Raw genomic sequence first — 27067 nt, forward strand, 5'->3', positions numbered from 1 at the left:
TGGTGGTAAATTGGCATTACATAGCTTTTTATGTCTTTAATGTATGCTATTATAAAAATTAATAAATGTCTTTACGTTAATTGTGTTTTTGTTTCCTATAAATTACTATGCAATAATTATTGTTTTCATTTGAATAGCTTGGAAATAACAATTTAAATATTCCTGAGAAATATATTTATGGCTAGACGACTATGTGTCATCTAATAAAAATGAGATGAAAACATGGGCAATGCTATTGTCAGGAAAATGTCAACCATCTTAGTTCCGCACTCTCTACGCAGCTAGTATGTTTACTTGGCGTTCAGTTTTTGTTACCAAAATTAATTAAATTTTTATTCAGTAAGAATATAAGCATTTGAAGGCATTGAAGGGATTTATACACTATTTCAAGTCTTTCAATAGCATTGAGAGAAAATGACCTACATGACCTGTTACAAATAAAGATGACAGACACGTCCCTTTTTTTTTCTTCTAACAATTGTGGACCTTTGCTTCTATTCGTTTTTTTTTTTTTTTGTTGCCGGAAGTGGTAATGGATATAAAGAACTGCGAGTGTGGAAACATTTTGGGATTAGCAGCGTCGCAGGCTCTGCAAGTGCAAAGTGGCCGACGGTCGCCAGCTCCTAATTTTTCCTCAGTCTTTCCTTTGTTTGGATAGAACTGCAAGATAGCAGAGGATTGAATTCAGAGGTTTTTTTCTCCTTGGTTGGTTGGCATCCAAGGCTGTAGAGCCACTGCTCCAAGCTTTCTGGTTTAGGCTCCAATTACTCGCCTTTGGCCCTTCTGTCCATGAATACGAATTCGTCGGACTAAATATCTGAGCCACACGCGAAAACCAAGAGTTAAATTTGATACGCATGTCTTTGGAAGTATTTTAAATTATTATTATTATTATAGCTTTTATATAGCGCTACTTTCATGCTTATAGCATGCTCAGAGCGCTTTTGATCCAATCTTTTTTGTGAACCAGTGGGGGGGGGGGTATCTAGGAGTTGGTTTTCCGTGCTGCCTTTAGGTGCTCAGTCTACACAACTCGGGTGTCGAACCTCGAGCCCCCTTCTAGGTAGCCAAGCCAAGCCAAGCTCAAGCGCACTTGGCCTCTCGACCAAATGCCTCTCCTAAATGCAGCGGATAGCTTATACCTATTAGCACTTCTGGCAAAAAAAAAAAAGACCTTAATAAGCATTTGGTACTTTACGTGTAAATAACCCATGTGCCTAAACACATCAGAAGAATTTTAGATTTACGAAACGTCTTCGTGTAAGGTACATAATATCAACACAAGGAATTTTTTTAAAAGGGGAGGTTAAAAGAGCTTAGGAATGACACTGATCTAAGCTCAACTGAAAGTTCTTTTCTAATTTCTAATATTAGCTCACACTTTCGTCATTGTCAAAAGAACAACTGAAAACTAATACAAAAACACATTTTAAACAAGAAAAAAAAACGTGTAAAAACAATACAACTTATAGAGGACTTATTTTTTTATCTTAATAACGAATTTATTTTTTTATTCTAGACATAGTTACATTCCATTCCTCCCCCCCCCCTCAATAAATAATCCATATTCAGCGAATGCACAGATCTACTAGACTTTGTAATACTCTATTGATAGTCTTTTAGATCTAGATTTAGAAGACGATGTGTAAAGTGTTCCTGAACATTAATGTATTTAAATCTTGAATGAAAGCGGAAATACCCAAAGACGTTTAGTCCGTTCAAGATAAATATTTTCTCGTTCTCTGGCCAAATTATAATTCATTTCTTTATTTACTTTAAAAAATATAACGGTTTTCCCAATCTGGTCAACGAATTAGAAATTCTTTTCGACTGTCAAATTTCTTGGAAAATCGTTTGAGCTTAAAAGAATCGAGTCCACCAAATCAGAAGTTTCCAACGTTGTTTTTGTTTCCACGATGCAACGAATTGAATAAAGGTACTGTAAAAAAAAAGAGTAATTAATTTAGAGCTGAAATTTGCACCTAGTAGTATTTGTTGGCTTCCTAAATTGTTTGAGCTTCTCGTTAATAACGCGAACTTGTAACTTAGTGAAAACTTCTGGATGGGTGAGTGGAACCTGAACAAAAATCTCGTAACCGGCTCTAACTGTTTGCCAAGAAATTTACACAGTTGCATTAAATCGCTGAGAAAAGAATTACCATCTCGCTGAAATTTCTGAGAAAATATAGTTAGATATTTAAAATATTTCAAAAAAAAAATTAGCTAGAGAACGAGAAAATGAGTGTAAATAAATGAATGTTCAGAAATATTCTGCGAATTTACTTCTATATCTAGATCTAAAGCTTCTCATTGGAATATTATAAAGTGTAGTAGATCTATACAATCATCATCATCATCAAACTCCATTAGAGTGAGGGCTTGAGAGGCTCAAATCTTCTCTTGCAAAAGCCCTGGACAGAAACCCTGCTGTCTTGCGTAGTGCATAAATGTCGCCATACAGGTCGAGAATTTTGGGTTTCCCAGACCTGTCGAGACGGAGATCAGCAAGTCTGGGGCAGTCAAACAGAATATGAGGCACGGTTTCCTCTTCTTCCCCGCAGTGGAGGCACCGTGAATCAAAATTTGGCCATAGCCGCGAGAATATGAGCCAACAGGACAGTGGCCTGTCCTGCACTGTGCTATAATAGCTTGCTCAGGCCTGGACAGCCTCCACCACGGGGAAGTGCGGTCAGGGCGCCTCATGCGCTCCCAGACTCCACTGGCTTTTTGGGACTTGTCCCAGCACTCAAACCACTTTTCCATTTCTGTTTTTTCTATTATAGCCAGGGCTTGATGAAAGCTTACAGCCTGTTCAGTTGGTGGAATTTGCCCTCCCTGGTGGGCCAAAGAGTCTGCAATTATATACAATCGCTTACAGAGGATTTTTTCGGAGGGTGGGGGGAAGGGAATGTCAAAAATTTCCAAATTTTTTGTTCTGTTTTATTATCTAACATTTATTAGTTATTAACTATAGCTTTATAAGTTGTATTAAGGACGTAGTGACTATCAGGGGGAAAAAAGCATTTTTAATGATTTTCTTGTTTTGAGCACTTTATTTTTCAATCAGGAATAAAAAAGGATTGTTTTCTTTTGCATTATTATATTAACATATAGTATGAAAAAGTTATATTATTTGGTAAGTTGTAAATATTTCTAAATGTTATATAAAGAGAGCGCAGGGCAGCAGGCGGCGATCCTGCGATACATCTGGAGATTTCTCGTAACGGCCGCGTGATACACATTTTAGTCCAAAACAACTGGGAAGACAAAACGTAGACAGCGGGAAGACAAAACGTAGACAGCGTGAAGACAAAACGTAGATAGTGGGAAGCAAAATCGTAGACAGTGGGAAGCAAAAACGTAGACATGGGGCAGACGAAAACGTAGACAGCGGGAAGACAAATACGTAGACAGCGGGAAGACGAAACGTAGACAGCGGGAAGACAAAATGTAGACAGCGGGAAGACAAAACGTAGACATAGGGAAGACAAAATGTAGACAGCGGGAAGACAAAACGTAGACATGGGGTAGACAAAACGTAGACAGCGGGAAGACGAAACGTAGACAGCGGGAAGACAAAATGTAGACAGTGGGAAGACAAAAACGTAGACATGGGAAAGACAAAACGTAGACATGGGGAAGACAAAATGTAGACATAGGGAAGACAAAATGTAGACAGCGGGAAGACAAAACGTAGACAGTGGGAAGCCAAAACGTAGAAAGCGGGACACCAAAACGTAGACAGCGGGAAGACCAAACGTAGGTAGCGGAATTAATCGTTTTCACTCTACCGCCCCTCCCATTTCCAGACAGAGTTTATGTAATTTCACATGAATTTATCATAATTATTTTAAGAAAGACTATGCATTGGAAAAGTTAGAATTCAAACGAAATTTTTCAGTATAAAAGTCATGATTGAGATGAGTTCTAAACTCAAATAATAATTTCATAGTCGCCTTTTCCCAACCTTTATTCAATCTGATATTTTTCTAGTTAAATAATTTGGGACTATAACTCACAATTAATAATAGTAGTAATGTTTATCTTATATAATACAGAAGTTACTTCAAAAAAGAAGATGATTACGTCCTACACGTCATGCATTTAGTCATGCATATTAACCAATGAATTAAATTCTGTCAAGTCACTGGTTTTCCTGGCTAGCTCAGATGTGTCAAAAAAAAAATTAAACCACAGTTAGGAAGGGATGCACTTCTCCTAATGGCATTCTATATTTTTTATTATTATATATTCAGGCGACAATGCAAATACTTAATGGTAAATTAATGAAAACAAAAGCTAGTACAATCAAGGTAAAAAAATATATATGTAATTCATTGGGACTCAACGCCTAATTACGATTTGTTTGTCTTATATCAAAATTTAAAAAACAAAGCTTATCTAAGGGAAAAAACTCGGCAGTTACCACTATATCTCTCAATAATATAGAACTTATTTCTTGTATTCAATACCAAACAGAATATTTAATTTACTAATTGATTAATTTTTAAAAGATTCATATTTTTGTAAAGTTCATTAAATAATTTAATGTTTCAACTTGATCCGAAAATGGGTGTGGGACACATAATGTGCCTAATTATCTAAATACTACTTATTTAGCCGTATCTGTCAATACTGAAGAATTACTTTCCCTTGTTAGTATCAAACAAAATAAATTGATTACCAGTATTGACAATTGACTAATTGTTTGTTGTTGTTGTGTTTTTATTGATTCATGATTCGACTACATGAATGAATAATTGTCCAAAGTTTCAACTTGATCCAAGAATGGATGTAACGAAATAACTTTTTCAGCCTTTTTTACCTGACAGACAGACAGACAAAACTGATATATTCTACATAAAGAACTAGTTTTACCTTAAAATTGTAAGTAATTCATAAACACATCAAAACATTACACAAACACAAAAGCAAATCTTTGAAAAATATATTTTAATAAAGAAAATAAGCTCTTATAAACATAAAATCACTTGGTTTTTTTTCAACTGAAGTGGAAAAAATGAATTACATAAGTAAATCACCCGAGCGCAACCGATTTTTCTACAGACTACTACTATAAACAAACTAATATATTACATTTGTTAACATTTGAGTAAAGTTTTCAATAAAAAAAAAAGTAAGACTTTATATTGTAGTCAGACGAGAAAACTGCAACTGTTGGGCCTTGGAAGTGTTTGCGCCTACTCTATGTTAAGTTACTTCAACCGTAGCGCATAGCGAGTATCTGCTCGTATCTAAATAAAAATACGTGTTACTAAAATAAATTTAATGTATTTTCAATTCAATTCTAAAATAATCGTTTGTAACTTATATTAACAGCATATTGGATCAAATATATTTCTCAATATTAATGTGTTTTTGGCTTCATTTTTTTAAAGAAGTTCGCCATTTAAAAGTTCCCTTTGAAAGTGCATTATCTTTAAGAAGACGTCTGCTCTTTTGTCTTCTTGATGTTCGCAACCAATTCACTGTCAGGGCTAGGATCGTTCACGTTCAATCTTCTGATTCCTCCGTTGAATCCTGCAGCAGTGATTAAGAAAATGCTGGATACAACAAGCAGAGCCAGGCGGGCGCCAGAACCAATTGGTTGGTACACGTGGCGATTACGAGCTAAAATGTCAAAACTCCATCCAACTATAGCGAACACACCTGTAAAACAAATGTTTATGATTTTTTATTTTTAAAGTATTTAGCAGTCAATAAATTTATTGCAATTTACTCTTTTTTTTTAATTATTAATCAGAGTCTAAAATTAAAATTATTTAGTAAATAAATAATAAAGAAAGATTCTAACAAGCCAACAAGATCTGAAGTAAAAGTTTATTATTCATTTTGTTGTTGAAATTGTATAAAATGATTAAGCAGTAAAAAAATCTATGAAAATCAATTCTTTTTTTTTTTAAATTAATAATCAAAGTCTAAAATTAAATAGAATGTAGGCTATATAAAGGTTCTTGAGAGTTTCCAGCAAACGTCTGGAAGACTATACTACAAACAACGGTGGGCATCAAGAAAAGAATCGCTGTACACCGTTGCAGAGGAAAGATCTTTTGCCCTCATGCATGCCGAAAACAATGTTTTTCAAGCGAGTTTCAAGAACTAAAGATGATTTCAAGGAGTACATGCTATACATAAAACTGCTTGGTGTCAGAAAAGAAAAGAAACAAGTTAAATTTTCTTTTTTTATGTCAACACTCTGGCTGAAAAAAAAACGAGTGGCTTCTCCTAATGTTAAAAGACGAAAACTAAGCTGATTGGATCATATTGTAAGACATGACTCACTGTCAAAAGTCATCCTTTAAGGTACAGTGGAGGGAGCATGAAGAAAGGGTCGTCCGTAGAAAAGCTGGCTGGACAACGTGAAACAGTGATTGACATTCTGCTTAGGAAAACTGCTGACCGATAAAAGTGGAGGGATTTTGTCATGCGAACTATCACAGCACCCCCTACGGAGCAAGCCATGGAACTGATGATGATGATAATGATGATGATGATGGCGACGATGATGAGTTAATAAATACGCCTACAGTGATAGTTTTGATTAGGTTTTTAAAGCTACTTCACTCAACACATATCCAAACAATATTTATGTTCTGGTCTATTCCAGTCTAGGCACTGGCGGATGTTGGGGTTGTAGGAATGATCGCTCGCCACCCAACTACTGTAAGTGGCGGGGTCGATGAAATTATGCAGAAATCATAGTATATTCATTTTTTTTTATTATGGCACTCCCCTTCTGGTATTCAGTTGGGTGGAACGATTGTATCTAATGCCTTCCCCGCCCTAACCTTTGAGTAGTCGTGGCGGTCCAATGTAGGAATGATAGTTCGAGAAAGAAAATTTGTTGAATATAATATATTCTTTGTATTGATATTTGAACCCATTTGTATATTATGTCGCACCACAGTCAAATCAGAAATTAAATCATTAGTAAATATAAATGGAAAGACGGTAGAACTGTGGGAGGTGCGATAGATGCAATCGCCTCCTTCCCCTGTCAGACCAATACTTTTTTTCTCTTTAAGTGAAAAATTACAAACTGTCACAAATATAAGCTATATATGCTATATATGAAATTCTTATAATGATTGTCCCCACCCCATATCCTCTAATGTCAAATGCAATAATCAGCAATAATTATAAAATGGAGAAAGGACTCTTACAAAGTTTTTACTCTACCGCCCCTCCCATCTCGACGACATGAATGTTAAAACAGAGGAATCAAAATTGCTCATGAAATGGTCATAATTATGTAAAAAAAAAAAAGACTTAGATTTGGATAATTTAGAATTCATGAGAAAGTTTTAAGAATAAGATTTAACAATTAAAGAGTTTTGAACCCAAATATTTTTTCGAGTCACCTTTTCCCAACCTTTACTTATTCTGCAATTTTTTCTATTGTGTAGATACTTTTGGACTTATACTCACAATGTATACTTAAATCCTAAAACTTTAAATGTAAAGTACAATCGATTAATCTATTTCATTTCTCCTCCCGGATTTTCTTTAATTCAGGGCTTTGAGTTATAATTCTGTAACAAAACAAAGCTACAAACAGGCGTATTGAATTAAATCAATCATTTATAAATTAAAGTCGTTTCAAATAATATTTTGTAGAGATTTTTTTTTTTCGTCGGCGACCCTCAAAAGCCTTCATCTAAATCAACTTTTATTGTATCTTGTTGGTATCTTTTCTTTTCATGGAACGAATCGGTTGTAGTAAAAGCCTATACATTTTTATTAGAATATATTTCAAGTAAAGTTGAATTTTTATGCTGATCAAAACAGACCTACAAGAGGTCTCGCTTAACATGAAGATAATATTACGATTAATATTTACAATACTTGTATCTCAATAGTCACTCACACTTCAGTATCGGCCATTGCCCCCACGTTGCTTTATTTTACTAAATTTGACCTACCTCTTTTAATAGGATGAATAATGAGCCATGGATATCAGGAGAAAGCGTTTCTGACAGTGAAGAATGCAAGAAGACGCCTGACATCGAGGCTCAGAACCTCGTTGTTGTTTTTTTTACATAGGGTTAGTGGTTAGAAGGCCTTAGGGTTAGGAGTTGGAAAAAAATCGCCCCCCCCTCACTCAAAAGTTCTGGTTCTCCTAGTGACTAAGAGTAAACTGATGTCTAAGCTAATGTTTTGCTGGCTGTTTATGGGTTAGTCTCCATGTGTGTTTAACACCGTTGTATACGTAAATGAAGGATTAAGCATTTCTTGTCATAGCACTAATACTCCATTTACATGGAACGAGTGGTAAAGCTCTTGACTTTCGAACCAGGAGCTTCGTCTTTGAAACTCGTGAATGTTAGGATTTTGAATTTCCGGATTTTAAGGAGGCCTTTGAGTCGACCCAACTCTAATGGGCACCTGGCACAAGTAGTGGCAAAAAAAAAAAGGCGGTTGGCACTTGTGCAGGTCACATGACACCCTCTTTAACTGTGGGACAAAGGAACAGGTGAGCTCAACATCATCTGCCCTAAAGATCACAAGGACTAAAAACAAAGGAGGAGAAGGTACTCCCTGTATGAGAATCTTCACAGTGCGCTTCATCTCACAGATACATTCGGTTTTTACCTTTATTAAGTTGATTTCTATGTGACGCATTGCACAGCAATGTTTAAAAAGACATAAAGATTAGACAGAAAAATAATTCTTAAGAGAACACACCTGCAGGTATGCCGAGTCCCAGACTCACCCATGTTAGGACATACACACATCTTGCTTGTCGGCAGCAACACATTGCGCTGAGAAGAATCAGATTCAGTACTATGCAGGCCAGTGTAAACAAAAGTGAAAATGCCACCATTATTACAATTATAAAATCCGGCTCTGAAAAAAAAAATGAATAAATTCGATTTGAATAAAATAATGAGATTCTTGTGGTTCAAATAAATCGTACCTAAGCTTATTGTAATCAAATTATTATTATGCTAGAAACGAACGAGTATTCATTCTCTATCACTGCCAGGGTCGAGCTTCGTTAAAGAGAAACAAAATTCATTGTAGTCCCTTTAGTTTCCACTAAGGAATTTTCTAGTGATGTGTCAGGTCTGCAGCAGTATCGCCCTCTAACAGGCAACGAGAGTCTTCTCAAGAATCGTAAGGACCAAGAAGGTATCTGCGAGGTCAGTTGTAATTATCCTCTCAGTTGATATGACTTCCATATATAATATATCTATATATAAGCCGACAACGTATGTATCGGTCGCTGACAGAGAAAGAAAGAGTGCTAAGCCCCAGCAGAGCCTGGAATGCAGTGTGATACTAAATTGTATCGGCACTTGCTGTCCTTTTAGATACATCAGCTGTGTGGAAAGGGGAGAACTGCTGCTTGGAGACGTCTGAAATTAGATTGAATTAAAATAGAAATTGCCATACTTACTTTCCACAAAATATGAAACCATCATCATAATGAACGAAATACAATGAAGAAGTAAGCTGGATATCAGAAGACCAAAATTGCACGCTTTTCTGTTCTGTAGCCAAAAAAAAAAAAAAAAAAACAGTACAAAACTTTTATATGTTCACTAAAAATTTAATAGTGCACTGCTCATAGTGTAAAAACTATGGACTTATATATATATATAGAGAGAGAGACTGAACCAACTTAAAAATTTTGTCATGCCGAAAATCTCATGTGATAGTGTTGTGTCATCGGCTATATCTAGATTAATAGGGCAATAATTAATTATTAATGCTAATAATCACAACCATCTAGTTGTATATTTAAAGAAATATGAATGACGTGAAAGTTGTAAAGTAAAAGACTAGACAGACTGGAAAATGTGCCTAAAAGAAATATATGACCTATTGCCGCGTTATTGAAACTTGAGTGATATTTTGTTCGTTGCTTGAAGAAGCTATTGGTTACATTATATCAACGAGATACTGTAATAGAAGTCTTTGGTTCTTATGTCAATGTGTCAGACTGATACCTTAACTATTATAAGGTTTTGAACAAAAAATTAAAAAACAAACAAACAATGTGAAGCAAAGTTAACCTAAGGGTCTCTTTGTTTAGTAATTTGGGATGTTCCCTCATAAATTAACATTATTAAATTACGTTCTATCCCAAACCTCCTGCAGGACTGTAATAGACTAAAACAACACTTTATGCTCTTTACTCCAGCCACTTGTTCTCTATACTCTATATAGACTTCCTTTTACACACTGTCCCTGACACACTGCTGTTCACTCAAGCATGTACACTCAAGGTCCACTGGTCATTTCATACACAGACACACACAATGCACTACCAGCCACGCAAAACACATACACTTACTATCACAAGGACGTCAGGTTATGACTCTAAGGGAGAGTTGGGACCAGCTTGGAGGACTTAGTTATGTGACAGGGTTTTTTAGCGGCCCCGAAAGGGGAAAAGGCGCTACTAGTTTTGTGTAGCCTGCCTGTCCTTCTGTCTGTCCGTCCGTCCGTCCCGTTTATATCTTAGAAACTAGAAGAGAAAATGAAAATCGGACATCATGATATTTTAGATTATTCAAAGTTCTGATGCAACAACTTCTTTTTTCCATACCGAAAGTGAACCATCAAATTTTTAAAAATTATATATGCAAGCAGATTTTTTTTTTAAATTACACCACTTTTCAATGAAAAACATCACGAGAAGTAAGTCTTATTAAAAAAGTTCATAAGCTTCTTTTTTGTTTTAATAAATCAAGCTTCATTCTTAAATTCGCGCATTGGTACAAAAAAAATTCAACTAAGGTCACGATTGAAAAAGTATCAATGAATAGTTATAAAAAAAATTATATTAATTAACTATCTCGTGGAATAGAATACTGATTCGAATGTTGTTTTTAAAAAGAATTTTAATACGAATTCCGTTTCAATTGTGAGTTTTTAAAAAAAAATTACTTTTTACTGCGCAGTTTTCACACATCCTCATTTGGCTATACACTTGACAACAATCTGATTCTAAATTGCAATAAATAGAGGTCAGATCTACATCTATATATGCGTTCTAGTCTAGATATAGTAGTATCTATATTAAGATTATATATCTAGATCTAGACTTAGATATACTTGATATAGACTTAGATCTAACTCTAGATCTAGACGTTTTAGAGACTTAAATCTATTTCTAGATCTAGGCTTAGAGACTTAGAATGGCTTAAAAAAAAAAGACTTAGATCTATTTCTATATCTAGGCTTAGCCTTAGATCTTGAATCTACATTTAGATCTAAAACTAGGTCCAGATCTAGACATAATAGATCTAGTCTTTGTATGTCAAATGACAAAGGAGTTACTATTAAGTAACATACCTTTGGTATCAAACTGAAAGTATAAGAAAAGATTTCGTATGTATTTTTATATCGATATGTGTTTCCGTAGCGTAGCGGTTATCACATCTGCTTAACATGCAGAAGGTCCTGGGTTCTAAACCCAGCTGAAACATTGATTTGTGTTTTTATTTTTTAAATAAAATAAATATTTCAACATTTTTTTGTGAGTCATATCCAGTTAAATAGATATGCATTTTTTTGATGATTTTTAAAGTATATTTCTTTTACAGCCTAATATGTTCTACCCTCTACCAATGTCTCGATCTGTCCATCTGTCTCTATGTGGACCACTTCGGGGGCCGATTTTGAGTTTGTGTGTCCACACAAATTGTCTTTGTAACCTTGTTTTTTATTTCGCTTGTTTGATTTTGTACAAAATATCAAAATGTTTAATTATGGATGTGGCGAAATATGTAGTTCGCACCTGGGACTGCGTATTCACGTAAAATACTGTACTTCTCATTAATCTTCGAACTCAAAAAAAAGCATTTTGTTATTATTATCATAAATAAAGACAAGTCCATAAATATCGACAGTTTTTGTTTGGTTTATATGCACAAAGCGGAAGTGTTGATAAGTGACATATTTTCACAAGCCGTATGTAATATATTTACTTAGGTTATAATATTAGAAACTCTAGATATTAAGTGAAATTTCACTTTTCACATTTGACTAGAGAAACACCTTTAGTAAAATCACTACATTTAGAAAGCCTCGAGATAGAAAACTTAAAAGTAAAGTGGCAATTATATATAAAACATTAGACCATAATCGTCAAATACAAAAACAAAAACAAATAAAATCAGTGGTGTAGCTAGGAGTTTGCAATCATTTGGGGGCCCGGGCGGCTTGACATCTTTGGGGTCCATGAATTTTGCTTAATATTTAATATTGAATGTAAAAAAAAACTTATTTGGGGCCCCCTCCAGTGGAGGCCCAGGGGATTGTCAAATTCTCCCCCTCCCTCCCTCCACCCTAGCTACGCCTCTGAATAAAATCTCAAAAAGACGCAAAGATGAAGGTACATTCCTTGTTCCATATGCTCAGACAAATGTGTGCAAATTCTCCTTCTTCCCTAGTGCTATTAGAACATGGAATCGGCTGCCTGGGCTAGCCAGGAAAACCAATGTCTTGGCAGAATTTAAGTCATTGATTAACATGCATGACTAGATTGACCTAGGAACACGCATATGACGTAATTAGTTTATTTTTGAAGTAAAGTCTGTTTACGATAAGATTTTATTAGTATAATTACAAAACCTATGTATTTGCAAAACTATTCACTTAAACAAACTTGTCCTTTTCCTGATATTCTGCATCCTCATCATCAGTTTATCTCTGTCTGTCATAGCTGAACCCAAAGACTTAAAAAGTAAGTACTAGTTATAATATTTAAGTTTGCTAATATACTTCCTTGATGGTAGAAGTCATAAACATACATTTTTTCAAGGAATCCAGTAGGAGTATCCTCATTGATATTCAAGGACTCTTCAAGGGTTTCAACGATTTCATTAACATAAAATTCTGTCCAGGTCGTGTAAAACTAGTAACCTATATTTTCTATAAATTTCAACCTTATTTTCAATGAAATAAGTAGTTAACTAAACGATACGTTATTGTAATTCAAAAAAAAAAGATAAAAAAAATAAATTGGTTAGTGTGGAGATAAAACCTAATTTTGCATTATTAGCTCAAGGCTCTATCAACTTACATTACTGTCACTGCGACGATTAAGGCAACGAACGGTTTCCTCTGTTAGAATCAACACCAATTGGCGTGAGGGTATTAAAGAGTTGGTCGGTTTACTTCTTTACATGCAAAGTATTTCATAAGTTATTTTAAAAGCCAGAAGTCGTTCTACAGTTGTGTAGCTTTACAAGAATATAGATCGCAACCCCCAACAAATACGAAACCCAAACCTATAAAAAGTATGAAAAAAAAGCAATACAACACGAGAGAAAAAGAAAAGAAACCGATATAAAAAAATATGTAGGTCACAGCTGGGGCTGCGTAGCCACTTGAAATACTGCATTCCTCATTAATCTTCGGACTCGAGGACAAGCTTTTTTATTGCGAAATAATGAAACTTTTGAAACATGCAAGAAAATGAAAAGAAGATAGGGACAAATTTTGAAATAAGTTGAAGAAATATATAATGTTGAGTGGTCCTATTGGAGATTTTTATACATGGTGGAAAAACTATAAAACTATAAATATCAAGATTTGTTGGTGTATCCGGTGTACAAAATGAAGGAAGTGTTGATAAGCTAGTCTTTTAGAAGTTACATAACAACTCTCATTCGCATTTTTAAAACCGCAGAATTTAATTTTCTAATCTTTATTTAAGCTTTTTTTAGTTGGTAGTTTAAATCTTATTTTAGTGTACCTGACATTGTTTATATTATCGTGACAATCTCCAATATCGAACTATCACTTCCCAACTTAAATAATAATGTTAATTTTTGCTATAAGCATTAGTGGTTGGAAATTTGATTCTACAGTGCTCATATCGTTAAAGTAAATTATTATATGGTTTATCAAATACTTCCTTCATCATGAATGGCCACCTGGTCGTGTGGTATGCACTCAGGACTATTGTTCGATGGTCTCATTGTTTTCAGGATAGAACTCGGCCCTCTAATATCTACCGTAGTTCTGCAGGAGTTTTGGTTTAGAAAGCATATATCTTGAAACCTGATTAATCAAACTTGTAAAATATTTTACATTATTCAAACTCTCTACATCGGAAACACCAAAAAGTTTGTTTTTAATTGATTTGTCCCCATGTATGAATATCTTCTGTACACCATTGTTTAAAAAAATTCTTATGTACATTAATGGTCATTTATAAACAGGATACAAAAAATAGCGCACTCATATATAATAAAGGTTCTGGGTTTGAATCTTAGTGAAGACTGTGATTTTGAATTTCTGGATTCTTAGGGCGCCCCTGAGTCCACCCAATTTTATTGGAACCTGACTCTAGTTGGGGAAAGTAAAAGCGGTTGGTCGTTGAGCTGGCCACATGGCACCTTGCTCGTTGACCTTAAGCTAAATACAGATGACCTTAACATCATCTGCCCTAGAGATTGCAAGGTCTGAAAGGGGGCTTTACTCTAAGAATAAGAATGTGAAATAGGGGAGTATTTCACGGTGCTGCCAACGTCTGTAATGCAGTATAACGACTAACAGAATAATATCGAACACACAGCTATAGGTTTAGAACTTGTTATAAGAATCATTTCTTATGCATAATAATTTCTTTAGTCAACACTAATCTATCTATAAGCAAAAGAAAGATAATATATTACACTACAACTTCCACATATTGATATTTGTATTATTACTCCATTAAATCGTCTACAACTTCAAATGTCTAGAATGATGGAAGTATCTAAATTTGAAACTAATTTTTTATCTTAAAAAAATGTATAATAATTTATAAAATATAAACGTTACCATTATTTTCGATGCAGTTGTCTAGTTGTCAATCTTCGCCTGAGCTGTATGATGATGTAATATTCAAGCTAAAAGCTCTCCTGATAGTTATTCTACTTCAATGACCTTATTAAGTAGTGTGCACATCATTTAAATATTTCACAGCAAAGTTCATCCACGTGATGAATTAACAAGAGACGAAACTCGGTAATAATTGTGTTACAGGAGTACATGTAGTTAATAACTCATTTAATTTTATTTTCTGGTGAGTGGGGGAAAAAAAGCTTATTTGACTGCAACGACAATAGTTATATGCTGTAAATGGGGCGAAGCTAATATCGTGGTCAATTCTAGTTCATAAGGAGTCTTAAAATGTGATTCGAATTCGAATTGAGAATCGAGCAGCTTTTTCTAAAAACTGTTTTTGAAAAGACAGCACGGAAACATACTCACAAATACCTCCTCCCTCCTCTCACCCAACAGCAGTCGTCGACAAAAATGATTGGACCATAGCGCACTGAGCATGATATAAACAAGAAAGTTGCATTGAACAAAAACAATAAAGAAAAATATCTGCAATTGAAAGCATTTAGTCTAGACAAAGATCTGTCAAAGGCAGTGTCTGAAGCCTCTTCCCACTTGGTGTCCACTGCTATTAGATCCACCGTGAAGGTGTAGCTCTAAGTTATAGGGTTTGTGCTTTCCTCCTATTGGCATCCATGTCACTGAAATCATGGCATGCAAAATTCATTTTGTTGGAGAACATGCAAATAACATGCGACGCTCTGTCACAACTTCATTAAGTGGTCGACAACCAGTTTGGCATAGAATTTCCTTGTCTGAGACGTATCTCTTTAACTGACTCCTGAAATCCGTCTTTGTTGAGTCAAATTTAGTCTTTTCTCAACTTTGGCAGATGACTTTCATGTCTCATATGCATATGTTGCTGTTAGCAGGGCCGGTCTTAGGGCACTGCAACCTATGCAGCTGCAGTGGGCCCCGCACTTTCATAGGCCCCGCGCTAACACTAGTTGTAAATTATTAAATTAAACCATTTCAACTTATGACAGGGTTTCCATGGCCTCCTCATTCCATATGCTAGGACAAATTTGTACAAATGCTCCTTCTTCCCTAGTGCTGTTAGAGCATGTAATAGGTTGCCTGAGCTAGTCAGAAAAACCAGTGACGCGTAGGACGTAATCATCTTCTTTTTTTAAGTAACGTCTGTATTATATACGAAGAAGAAATTGCAAAGTGTACGAAAAAAAGTCATGAAAATCTCCTGAAATTATTACATTATCCTGAAAACTCATAAAAAATTACATTAAAAATAAACAAAATTGTCCAAATTGGCGCAACCTTTGGCAAATGCTCACTAGCATTGCCGTCTACCAAGCTAAATTCTTTTGGTGGTCTGAGTTGACATTCTGCCATCTTCGAAGCAATTTTTACTGACTAGACTAGCTCTAAATTCTAGACTTAACTTGAATACCGTAACTTACCTAAATCACCATGTCTCTGTAGGCTTTAGATCTACTGAAAAATAATGACATGATTTATTCAAAATAAGTGATGCTATTTCAGTCAATATAAGCTTTATTTTTTAAAATGCACTAATGTTATAGCAGCTATTAATTATGTGTGGTCTGTCTGTCCGTTTTTCCGTCCTCCCGTTTTGGATCTTGTAAACTAGAAAAGATATTAAAAATCCGACATCATGATATTTTTTACCTTTCAAAATTATGATGCAACGGCTACATTTTTTCTTTTGTAAAAGCAAACAAAATGTAATTTATTAAATCTACTATATAAGTTTTTTTTCATAAAAACACACAATTTTTACAACACGGGAGAATATTTTGTAGATGACTTTTTACCATATTTATAACACAATTATGCAAAACGGTTTTAGATTTTTTTGTCAATTTTTTTTCAATTGTATTAGAACATTATGTAATTTCTGTCATACTAACTACCTAACTTTACAAAACAATGTTAACTTTTTTAAAAAGAAAAAATATTTAGTATACATATAAGTGGAATGTAATCTAAAACAACAATTAATAACTAGTTTTTCATATTATACACGTGAACAGTAGCGCCTCCAATGAGGTTTGTAACAATTACTTAAAGGGAATTTTGTTAAAAGGGAAAAGTTATATTTGTTGAGGGTTTCAATAAGAAAATCATTGACAAAATAAAACATTTAGATTAATTAAATAGCCATTCAATAACATCAGTTAGGCCAGGCTCACGTTGAACTTCCCCTATCCCTTAGTCTGTTGGACCGCTGAGGCACCACACAAGATCTGTCAGCCGACTTTCTCTTTTCCTCTCTATCCTTTGCCTTAGATAGAATTTCATTTACATGGCTGTTAATTCATTGATGTTGTCTTCCCATCGTTTTCTTTGTCTAACTCTTCTTCTTCTTCTCAGTACTGTTCCCTAAAGGTCTCTGTGAGCCATGAGGACTTTGTGATGTGGCCATAGAGTTTGAATTTACCTTCTTTTTACAGTAAGCAGGTCATCGAGGGTCCAAGTGCTGCATTAATCCTGTTTCTAATCATTCTGGGTGCAGTCTTTGTAAATGGCACCTAGGATTTAACTATATCTTCAAAACTATAAATTCATTAAATATATATTGATATTAACTATGTAATAATAATAACATAAATAAATCTTCGTATCCTGTGGTTAGTCGATCTAAATACAATAGTATTGGCAACACTTTCGACACAAACACGTTTCGACGGAGATAGGGTTGTAGTTGTTGATAGTTTGTAGTTCATAGTTTTTTATATTCTTTCTGGAAATAGTGAGACCTTTCTATTTTTACGTGCCTGAGTAGACAACTTTGGGGGCCTATTTAGAGTTTGTGTTTCCACACAAACTGTCTCTGTAACCTGGTTTTATTATTTAGATTACGTTTATTTATGGTCGTCAAAAATTTACTGCAAATTTCGGCCTCTGTCAAGATATGAGAAACTCCATTTCTCTATAATATTGGTTATACAGTGTGACGAAGTTGATATAGATTACAAATATTTCTCGCCATATACCTAGGTCTAAGTGGAGAAATACCGTTCAAGATATACAATTATTAGAGTTTACTATCAATTACGAACACATACTTCATTAAGTGCTCTTTATGACTTTATGGTATGGCCCATTTGGAAATTTTAAGGAAAGAAATTTGCCAGATCATAAAATGTATTTAAAATACTTACAATGTTTTTCTGGAAATAACCTTTTTCAGGAACCACCCTTACCACTCATACTAATGAGCAAGTACTTAATGTAATCGAGCTTACTCAGTTGTGCCACATTTCTCTTCTTACATTTTTTTATGTAAAAATATGTAAGCAAGACGAATTATTGTGTCGATAGAGCTCAATTTTTATGAATGATATATTAAAAAAAAAACATCTTAAAACGTAAATTTGTTAATATATTAAAAATAATATCATCTATATTATAAAGTAGAATGTGAGGTGTATGTATGTATGTATGTATGTATGTATGTATGTATGTAAACTTATAGACATCAAAACCACTTGACCAATCTTGATAAAACTAGGCAGGAATGTTCCTTGGGTACTAACTTAGACCGTAGTGTATGTATTGTAGCCCTAAAACAAAATTAAGACCCTCAAAAAAAATAAAGTTGTCCGACTCTATTACAGCTATAGTATTTTATGGATCTAGGCCATGTCTACAACGTTGACATGAGAAAAGATAGAAAGGATTTAGACCTAGATCTAATTTTAAGAAATACACTTTGCGCAGATAGTTTTTTACTTTGACACATGAAATAAAAAGGAGGTCTATTGATTTCATTATATAATAAAATTAACCTTCAATTTTGTGTTTCAATAGCATTTTTTACATAAATTAGTTCCTAATATCTGTGACTACAGATTTCCTGACGAACATTCTTTCATTAGACAATACCGTAATGAATCGCGTACTAAATATTAATTCGTTTAATTGTTTACTTTATAATCCCATCCCTAGATCTAAAACTCTAATTCAACTCTAAGATGATAAAACTTCTCTTCGCACGGATAGTTTTATACTTTAACACATAAACATATTAATTAAAATCCATTCATTTCATATTTTGATCAAATAAACATTCAAATTTGGTTTTCTAAAGCTACATTCGTTTACAAAAGCTGCGAAGCCGAGTTGAAATAGCGTGAAAGGATCATTAGCTACGTTTAACATACATCTATATCCAATCCACTAGATTATTCAAAAGCATTTTTTACATAAATTAGTTCCTGATATCTGTGACTACAGATTTCCTGGCGAACATTCTTTCATAGATATTACTAAATGGTTACACATTAACACATCTCTCTACTGAGTCTATTCCTAGGCCTAGGTCTAAAACTCTTATTGAACTCTAAGATGATAAAACTTCTTTTCGCAAAGATAGTTTTATGCTTTAACACATAAACATACAAATTATTGTCCATTCATTTCATATTTTAATCAAATTAACATTCAAATTTGTTTTTCTAAAGCATTTTTAATACATTCGTTCGCTTTTCGCTAAAGCTGAGATAGGCCTATATTCAGTCATGAAAAAAAGTTCACGCATGCGCAACACAGAATGAACTCTATAAAAGCCAATTTTTAACTCTAGATTAGTGTAGATTTAGATCTATGTCTACCTCAAGATCTACTTTATACTTTATACACATGAACATACAAAATTTAGTGACTATATCGAAAGTAATGCGCAAATAAAGACCCGCGGGTCGCGGGTAACATATGTCTAGTATCTTTTATAATACAGACAGTACTTTAAAAAAAAAAAAGATGATTATGTATGTTAACCAATGACTTCAATTCGGCCAAGTCATTGGTTTTTCTGGCTAGCTCAGGCAACCCATTCCATGCTCTAATAGCACCAAGGAAGAAAGAGCATTTGTACAAAATTGTCCTAGCATAAGGAACGAGGAATGTTCCTTAAATTTTTGTGTCTTTCTGGGTATTTCATTAGATGTTTTTAATTGAAGAAATAACAGGACGATAGTTAAGAAAGTAAACAGTTATATAATGGTAACAGAAAAATTGTAACTAAAAAAGTAAATGGTATTATTTATAACGGACGAAATATATGAGACAAAATAGTATGAGTACATTGGCAGGCTTACTTGAACTTCTCGTAATGGTCTAAAAAAAAGCTTTTAGTATCAAATAGAGAGTACGCATCTATATTATAAGCGCAAAATTCTGACTGACTCCTTCATTTATCACGAGAGCTCTTAAACTGTCATATTAAATCGCAACTAATTTCGTCCACTTGTTCCTTTTACCTCCTAGGTGCTCACTAAGAGCCAATTTTGATAGATTGACAACTTGGCGACCACTATTCGCGAAAAACCTCAAACTCTATCAAACTTTGTATTTTATGTTCGGTATTTCCCAAAACAGCCGAAGTCTACATGTATAGCATTTTTAAAATGTCAACAAATTCCGTATATTTTAAAGCAATTTTGTCCCTGACTTTACTTATTTTTAAATTGCCTCACGTCATTTCCGCTTCCTTTCCGCTAAGTAAAAAAATAAACAATACTAGATTAATAGCATTTAAACATAAAGCTAGAGTCTATTTCTGATGATTAAAAGGTGTAAAAAAATATTTAATAAACATTGATGCTATAAGTAGATTTAAAAGCTGAAAAGTTTGTGTTGTAGAACCGATCGACCTTAGGTAAAAAAGGTAAAGGGTTATCTTTATAACAAAAAAAAAGGGCCCAAAGCGGATGTTTTTCTCTATGGGATGGGGTTAAGGTCGAAAAGCAACATAAAGTAAATAATGAGAATCCAAAGAAAATTCAGAGACTGCCTGTAGGACAAACGTTTTAGTTGTGGGCAGGAGGTAGTTTAAAAGGAGAAGATAAGTAAAATTATCACAACCGGTTACCAAATCTATTGCTTCATTTTAAGCTTAACTCTTTCTCTCCGCAATCATTTTTCCACGTTTTGAAGGAATTCTTCATTTGCTCATTACTATTTCTTTACCCCTGTTATGATTGGGCTTCAATAGCTTTGTTGTTTGTTATCAGAAAATGTTGTATTTGGTATAGATTTGGTATATGCTCTTTTTATATAATTCAAAGTCAGGTTTAAAAAATTAAACATTAATTTAATTTAATGAGGTCAAAATCAACGATGATATCGATTAGGAGTTAAAAAGCAATAAACTGATGTAAATTTATGAGCACAACTAATCAACATGTAGGACACACGTTTAGTACTAAGCCAAGCCAGAGCCTGCCGAAGGCGTCCTGTGAGTGTGTCTTTGCCGCCGCAAAGATTAAGATCTCGTTCCAGAGCTTTTGGTTTAGTTTGTAATTTAAGAGTTAGTCTAAGAGTTTTGTAGCAAGAAAAGTCATTAATAATCCTATCTTCCTTCTGTTGAGCTGAAGTCAAATTTTCTACTTCTGTCACTAGTTGCTGTGAATTTACAAGAACAACTCAACGACAGACTAAAACAAAGAAAAAACCAATGAAAATAATTAAAACAGAATCTTCTTTACGCATTAGGTCACAGCCATACATCAACAGAAACCATGTCCCTGTTGCGAACAACAGAGTGTACTATTTTTCGTAATCGTAATGCCATTGCGGATCACAGGATTACTACAATGTAAGCAAGATTACAAAGAGAGCTTGTGTTATCAGACAAACTCAGAGGCTGCCCACATCGAATTCACCAATATTGAAGCCATTATACTGTTTTGATAGTTTAAAGTAATATATTTTAAAATTCATTTGGCGTTATTTTTCACATAAAAGCAAACAGTGCAACACGTCGTCTTTGATAAGACTTTAAAAACTCTTTTGGAAAAGTAGAGTAGCGTTAACTGATCACCTAAGAATAGCATGGAAACCTCCCGAAACAGTGTCAGTGGCACCTAGTGCGGTAGCTCAGGGTGTCTCCCCCTACCTCTTAAATTTTAAAAAATATGTTTGAATAAAAACTATTGCTATTTGCTAGTTAGTTCTTTTGTTGAACCAAAACAGTGAGCTGATTACCTACTTTATTGATTATTACTCTAATGTAAAATCCCACTGTTTATGACATTTATTAAAATGTTATGGCAAAATTTTGAATGATATTTAATCAATATTACAAAAGGACATAACATCATGTGAACAGGTCTCCTTTGTTTGGGTTTAACGTTGTGCTGTGTCATGTATACTTAAACTACCAGCTAGATTAGTCTAGGCATATTTGGGCATATATCTAGAGATGATTTAATAATTATCTTTTCTGATGTGTTTGCTTTTGCCAAGATATAATTTTTCCAACTTGTTTGTCAACCACAAAATGGTGTCAACAGGTGCGGACTGTAACACTTGCACACCCCCCCCCCTAAGTGATGCCACTACTCCAAGATACCTACCACGTACCGACTAATTCGATAAATATATTAGAGTAGATGAACTAGGAAATTTTACAAAAAATGAGCCTGCAGAACTAAACCGGTTTCTTATGTGGATAGCATAGTGCACTGTTAAACACTAGTAAGCCTAACGTTTTTGTTCTAGGCGGGAAGATTTGTCAAAACTGCGCGTTAGAACAGTGGTTCATTTTTTTTAAAACTTGCAACTAAAACGAAGTTCGTATTGATTTTTTTTTTTTTTGAAAACAGCATTTGAATCAGTATTCCATTCAATGACTTAGTTATAAAGGATGATTTATTTTATAATGATCCACCGACACTTTTTCCATTATGACCTTTCGGGACTCGCTAAACAATAAAAACAACATTAAAACATACATTCTTGAAATGGATAATTCATCTACTTACAACTTTAAGTGGAGGCGTGGTGGCTGAGAGGTTTGAATCCTGCTGAAGACTGGGATTTTTAATTTCGGGATCTTTAGGCGCCTCTGAGTCCACCCAGCCCTTAAGGGTACCTGACATTAGTTGGGGAGAATAAATCCGGTTGGTCGTTGTGCTGACCACAAGATCTGAAAGGGGAACTTTACTTTTTTTACAACTTAAAATATTTTAAAAAACGTCTCAAGCATTTAATTTGATAATGACATCTGCTAATGACAACGATGCTACGCATTCATTGGCATAGACCAAACGTAAATCAATGAATCAATCTTAAAAATTCTTTGCAAATAGGCGGATCCGAAGGGCATCTCACAGAGCCGCCTCTGACTTTGTGTAATCACACAAAATCTCTTTTTAATCTTTTTTATTTTTTTATTTTTTATTTTACTCTTAATAACTTGCATTTTCCTGGGTGGAAAGACGTGCTCCAATTCGATTCCCATTTCTGTAATCTTTCTTATTCCTTTTTTAATATTTCAATGTTCTGTGTTATTTTTATTGTTTTATAGGCCTGTATTATTCAATCGTCTGCACACAATATTACTTTTCCTAAACTAATGTATTAGTTGATCATTCATGTAAATTAGAAACAGTAGTTAGCCTAACACTGTTCCTGGAGGTACACCTGAGTATACTATTGGTGTTGATTTGGAGTCATTATTATTACAGTTTGTTCTCTTCCTATTAAAAAATCCTGAATACATTGATTTTGGATCTAGATTTAGATCTAGCTTTTTTAGTTCTATAGCCAAATTTAACTTTACATCCTTTTACCTGTGTGGCATAGGGCTGCGGTTCGTTCAAATTTTATTTGAGAGGCAAATTTACATTGTAAACCAACGCGTAGTTTCACGCTCTGCTTTACAATACTTCTATTTAATCTGCAAATAACAAGAACCTCAATGGATGGACAAGTCTCTCGAAAACGACTTTAACATTTTCCCTAGAAATTTGACAAATGATATTTCGTATTTTTTTTTTTATGTAGAGTTAAACAAATTATTAATTTTCAGGAACATTTTGTTCGCCGGTAAAAAAAAGTGTTTCTTTTTTTAAATCTAACATTCCTTCGATATTAGGAGGAAAATACTTGCTCTATAATCCCTATATGATGCATACTGGAGGTTATTATTATTATTATTAATAACGGAAAATATCCACATATTGCATTGTATAGTCTCATAAATTGCGTTTCATTAACAATCAAAGGAGAAACTGAAAATAAGTAGTTTTCTTTCAGTTAAGTAAAATTACAGTATTGCCTGAGTTGTAATCATATCCAATGTATTTCAAACATTTGAGATTCAACTATATTCGAAACGTGCAACCCAGTTAACTATGTTCGAAACGTGAATCCAAGCTGTTTATCAATGACGTTGCACATCACTTTACTTTGGTACCCAAAACAATTTGCAAACAACCAATTTGTTTTAATACTAACGTTACGATTTTTTAACCCGTTTTTTAAATAACTTATCTTGAAATGGTTGGTTGTTTATCAATAATATTTTTCATGCTATGCTTTTACGGTGTGAATTTAAGAGTAACAGTAATGTGACACTTTTAACATGTCTAAAGGAAGATTAAAACCTGAGGATGAGAAGTGTATTCAGCATAACTATATGTATTTACTGGATCAGCTGGATGCGAGAGATATTGTCAACTTTTTGTTTCAACATGAGGTCATAGATTTAGATGATAAAATTAGTATTTCCAGTCAAGCTAAGAGAAAAGATAGAAATGAAATTCTACTTGATAGGTTGCTAAATGCTGGTCCTGGATATAGCTTTAACTATTTCTTAAAATCTTTAGAAGGGAACTATAGGTTTATATTGGACAAGCTACGAAAACACGGTATGTTATTGACTGAGAGCTTGATCTCTGTAGTAAAATGTTCTTTATTCATTCTACTTGTTAATATAAAAAATGTATGTTAATGGTAAATGTTTTTGGATATTTTAAGCAAAATTATTTGATTGTAGGCTAATGTTAAATGTAGTGGGGAAAAAAAAGGGAAAATCCGAATTTACATTTCCTTCATCTTTTTTAGAAGTCGGGAAAATCCCTAAAATATATATATCTTTTCTTATCTTATATAATACAGATCAATAACAGTAAACTCAGGCGTACCTCAAGGAACAGTCTTAGGTCCACTACTATTTTTAATTTACATAAACAATTTACCAATATACAATAGTTCAGGAACAAAAGTCCGATTATTTGCAGACGATTGCATAATATATAGAACAATAAAAACAACACAAGATACACAAATTTTACAAAGATGATTAGATGAATTAGAGAAATGGGAATCAATTGGACCACTTAGAAAAATGACATTTATTAAGAGTAACAAAAAAAAACTAAAACAAATTAATTCCACTTATCTTATTCATGGTAAACCAGTAACACAGACTAAAACATCAAAATACTTAGGTGTTATAATAAATGAAAAACTGTCATGGAATCCCCATATTGATGAAACTATCAAAAAAATAAAACAAAGCATTATGATTTATTAAAAGAAATTTCTGTAAATCAAATAAAAACATAAAACCTTCGTTAGGCCATTAATAGAATATGCATCCTCCGTTTGGGACCCCTCAACTCAAGAAAACATTGAGAAATTGGAAGAGACACAAAATGGAGCAGTGAGATTCATAACAAATGAATATTCACATTTGACTAGAGCAACAACCTTAATAAAATCACTAAATTTAGAAAGCCTTCAGGACAGAAGACTCAAAAGTAAAGTAGCAATTATACATAAATCACTGAACCATAATCTTCAAATACAAAAACAATATTTAATTAAAAAACTCTGAAAGACGCGAGGATAAAGGCACATTCCTCGTCCCATATGCTAGGACAAATTTGTACAAATACTCCTTCTTCCCTAGCGCTATTAGAGCATGGAATGTGTTGCCTGAGCTAGCCAGTGATTTGGCAGTCATTGGTTAATATGCATGACTAAATGCATGACGCGTAGGACGTAATCATCTTCTCTTTTTAAGTAACGTCTTTATTATATAAGATAAGAGTATAATATTGGTCAAGCGGTTTTTATTTCTATTCCTAACATACATACATACATACATACATACATACATACATACCTACATACCTACATACATACATACATACATACATACCTACATACATACATACATACATACATACATACATACATACATACCTACATACATACCTACATACATACATACATACATACATACCTACATACATACATACATACATACATACATACACACCTACATACCTACATACATACCTACATACATACATACATACATACATACATACATACATACATACATACCTACATACATACATACATACATACATACATACATACATACATACATACGTACATACGTACATACGTACATACATACATACATACATACATACATACATACATACATACATGCATACATACATACATACATACATACATACATACATTACATACATACATACATACATACATACATACATACATACATACATACATACATACAAACATACAAACATACAAACATACATACATACATACCTACATACCTACATACCTACATACATACATACATACATACATACATACATACCTACATACCTACATACATACCTACATACATACATATATACATACATACATACATACATACATACATACATACATACATACCTACATACATACATACATACATACATACATACATACCTACATACATACATACATACATACATACATACATACCTACATACATACATACATACATACATACATACATACATACACACCTACATACCTACATACATACCTACATACATACATACATACATACATACATACCTACATACATACATACATACATACATACCTACATACCTACATACATACATACATACATACATACATACATACATACAGGGGCGTAACTAGGGATTTGGGGGCCCGGGGGGATTGACCTCTTTGGGGGCCCCTTGCATTTTGACATTCGACATATGACATGAGATAATGTACGCAAATATATATAAGCCCAAAATCAAATTGGTTCAGTATATCAGTAAACTTAACAAAAAAATAATCATGAAGACTCTTTTAATGAATAATGCCGTTGTTTATTAGTTAAATAATGCACAAGTGACAAATCTAAATTGATATCGCTTCACGTCGTTCATTATTTGCAGCAAAGAAATCTATAACATCAACTACATCGATACTTTCTAGTATTTGTGACTTCACTGACATTAAAGCCATGATAAGCCTTTCTTGCGTCATTTTGCTCCTGAGATAGTTTTTGATGAACTTGAGCTTTGAGAATGATCTCTCACATGACGTAATGGAAGTGGCCTGAGTTAGCGGTATTCGGTGGAGGTTGCAAAGTTTG

General features: G+C 33.7%; 2 protein-coding genes across 5 annotated transcripts in view; one reads left to right on the forward strand and one right to left on the reverse strand.

The window, feature by feature from the left end:
• Window positions 1–4932: 4932 nt before the first annotated feature.
• On the reverse strand, window positions 4933–15043 carry LOC106062349 (uncharacterized). 2 transcript variants are annotated; one of them, XM_056014518.1, is made up of 4 exons: window positions 14806–15043; window positions 9422–9515; window positions 8707–8868; window positions 4933–5670 (listed from the first exon to the last, which is right to left on the reverse strand). In XM_056014518.1, exons 1-4 carry the CDS (start codon window positions 14806–14808, stop codon window positions 5441–5443), a joined length of 489 nt encoding a protein of 162 aa, XP_055870493.1. In that variant the 5' UTR covers window positions 14809–15043; the 3' UTR covers window positions 4933–5440. The 2 variants fall into 2 exon arrangements, with proteins under 2 accessions (XP_055870493.1, XP_055870494.1); XM_056014519.1 differs by lacking the exon at window positions 14806–15043 and adding an exon at window positions 12641–12710.
• An 8970-nt stretch (window positions 15044–24013) lies between these two features.
• The window catches only part of LOC129923466 (uncharacterized), a 106907-nt gene continuing 103853 nt past the window's right edge, over window positions 24014–27067 (forward strand). For all 3 annotated transcript variants that reach the window (XM_056014511.1, XM_056014513.1, XM_056014512.1), the window contains exon 1: window positions 24014–24506. In XM_056014511.1, coding sequence (XP_055870486.1) covers window positions 24221–24506 — 286 coding nt within the window. In that variant the 5' untranslated portion in view covers window positions 24014–24220. The remainder of the gene's footprint in view (window positions 24507–27067) is intronic.

This window comes from Biomphalaria glabrata, chromosome 16 (assembly GCF_947242115.1).
Source record: "Biomphalaria glabrata chromosome 16, xgBioGlab47.1, whole genome shotgun sequence".
Taxonomy (NCBI): Eukaryota; Metazoa; Mollusca; class Gastropoda; family Planorbidae; genus Biomphalaria; species Biomphalaria glabrata.

Coding starts and splice junctions, on each gene's coding strand:
- LOC106062349 (XM_056014518.1), bottom strand. Junction 8,869..9,421: donor GGTTTCATATTTTGTGGAAA/GTAAGTATGGCA, acceptor TTTTTTTTTCAG/AGCCGGATTTTATAATTGTA. Junction 5,671..8,706: donor GGGACTCGGCATACCTGCAG/GTGTGTTCTCTT, acceptor TTTGTTTTACAG/GTGTGTTCGCTATAGTTGGA.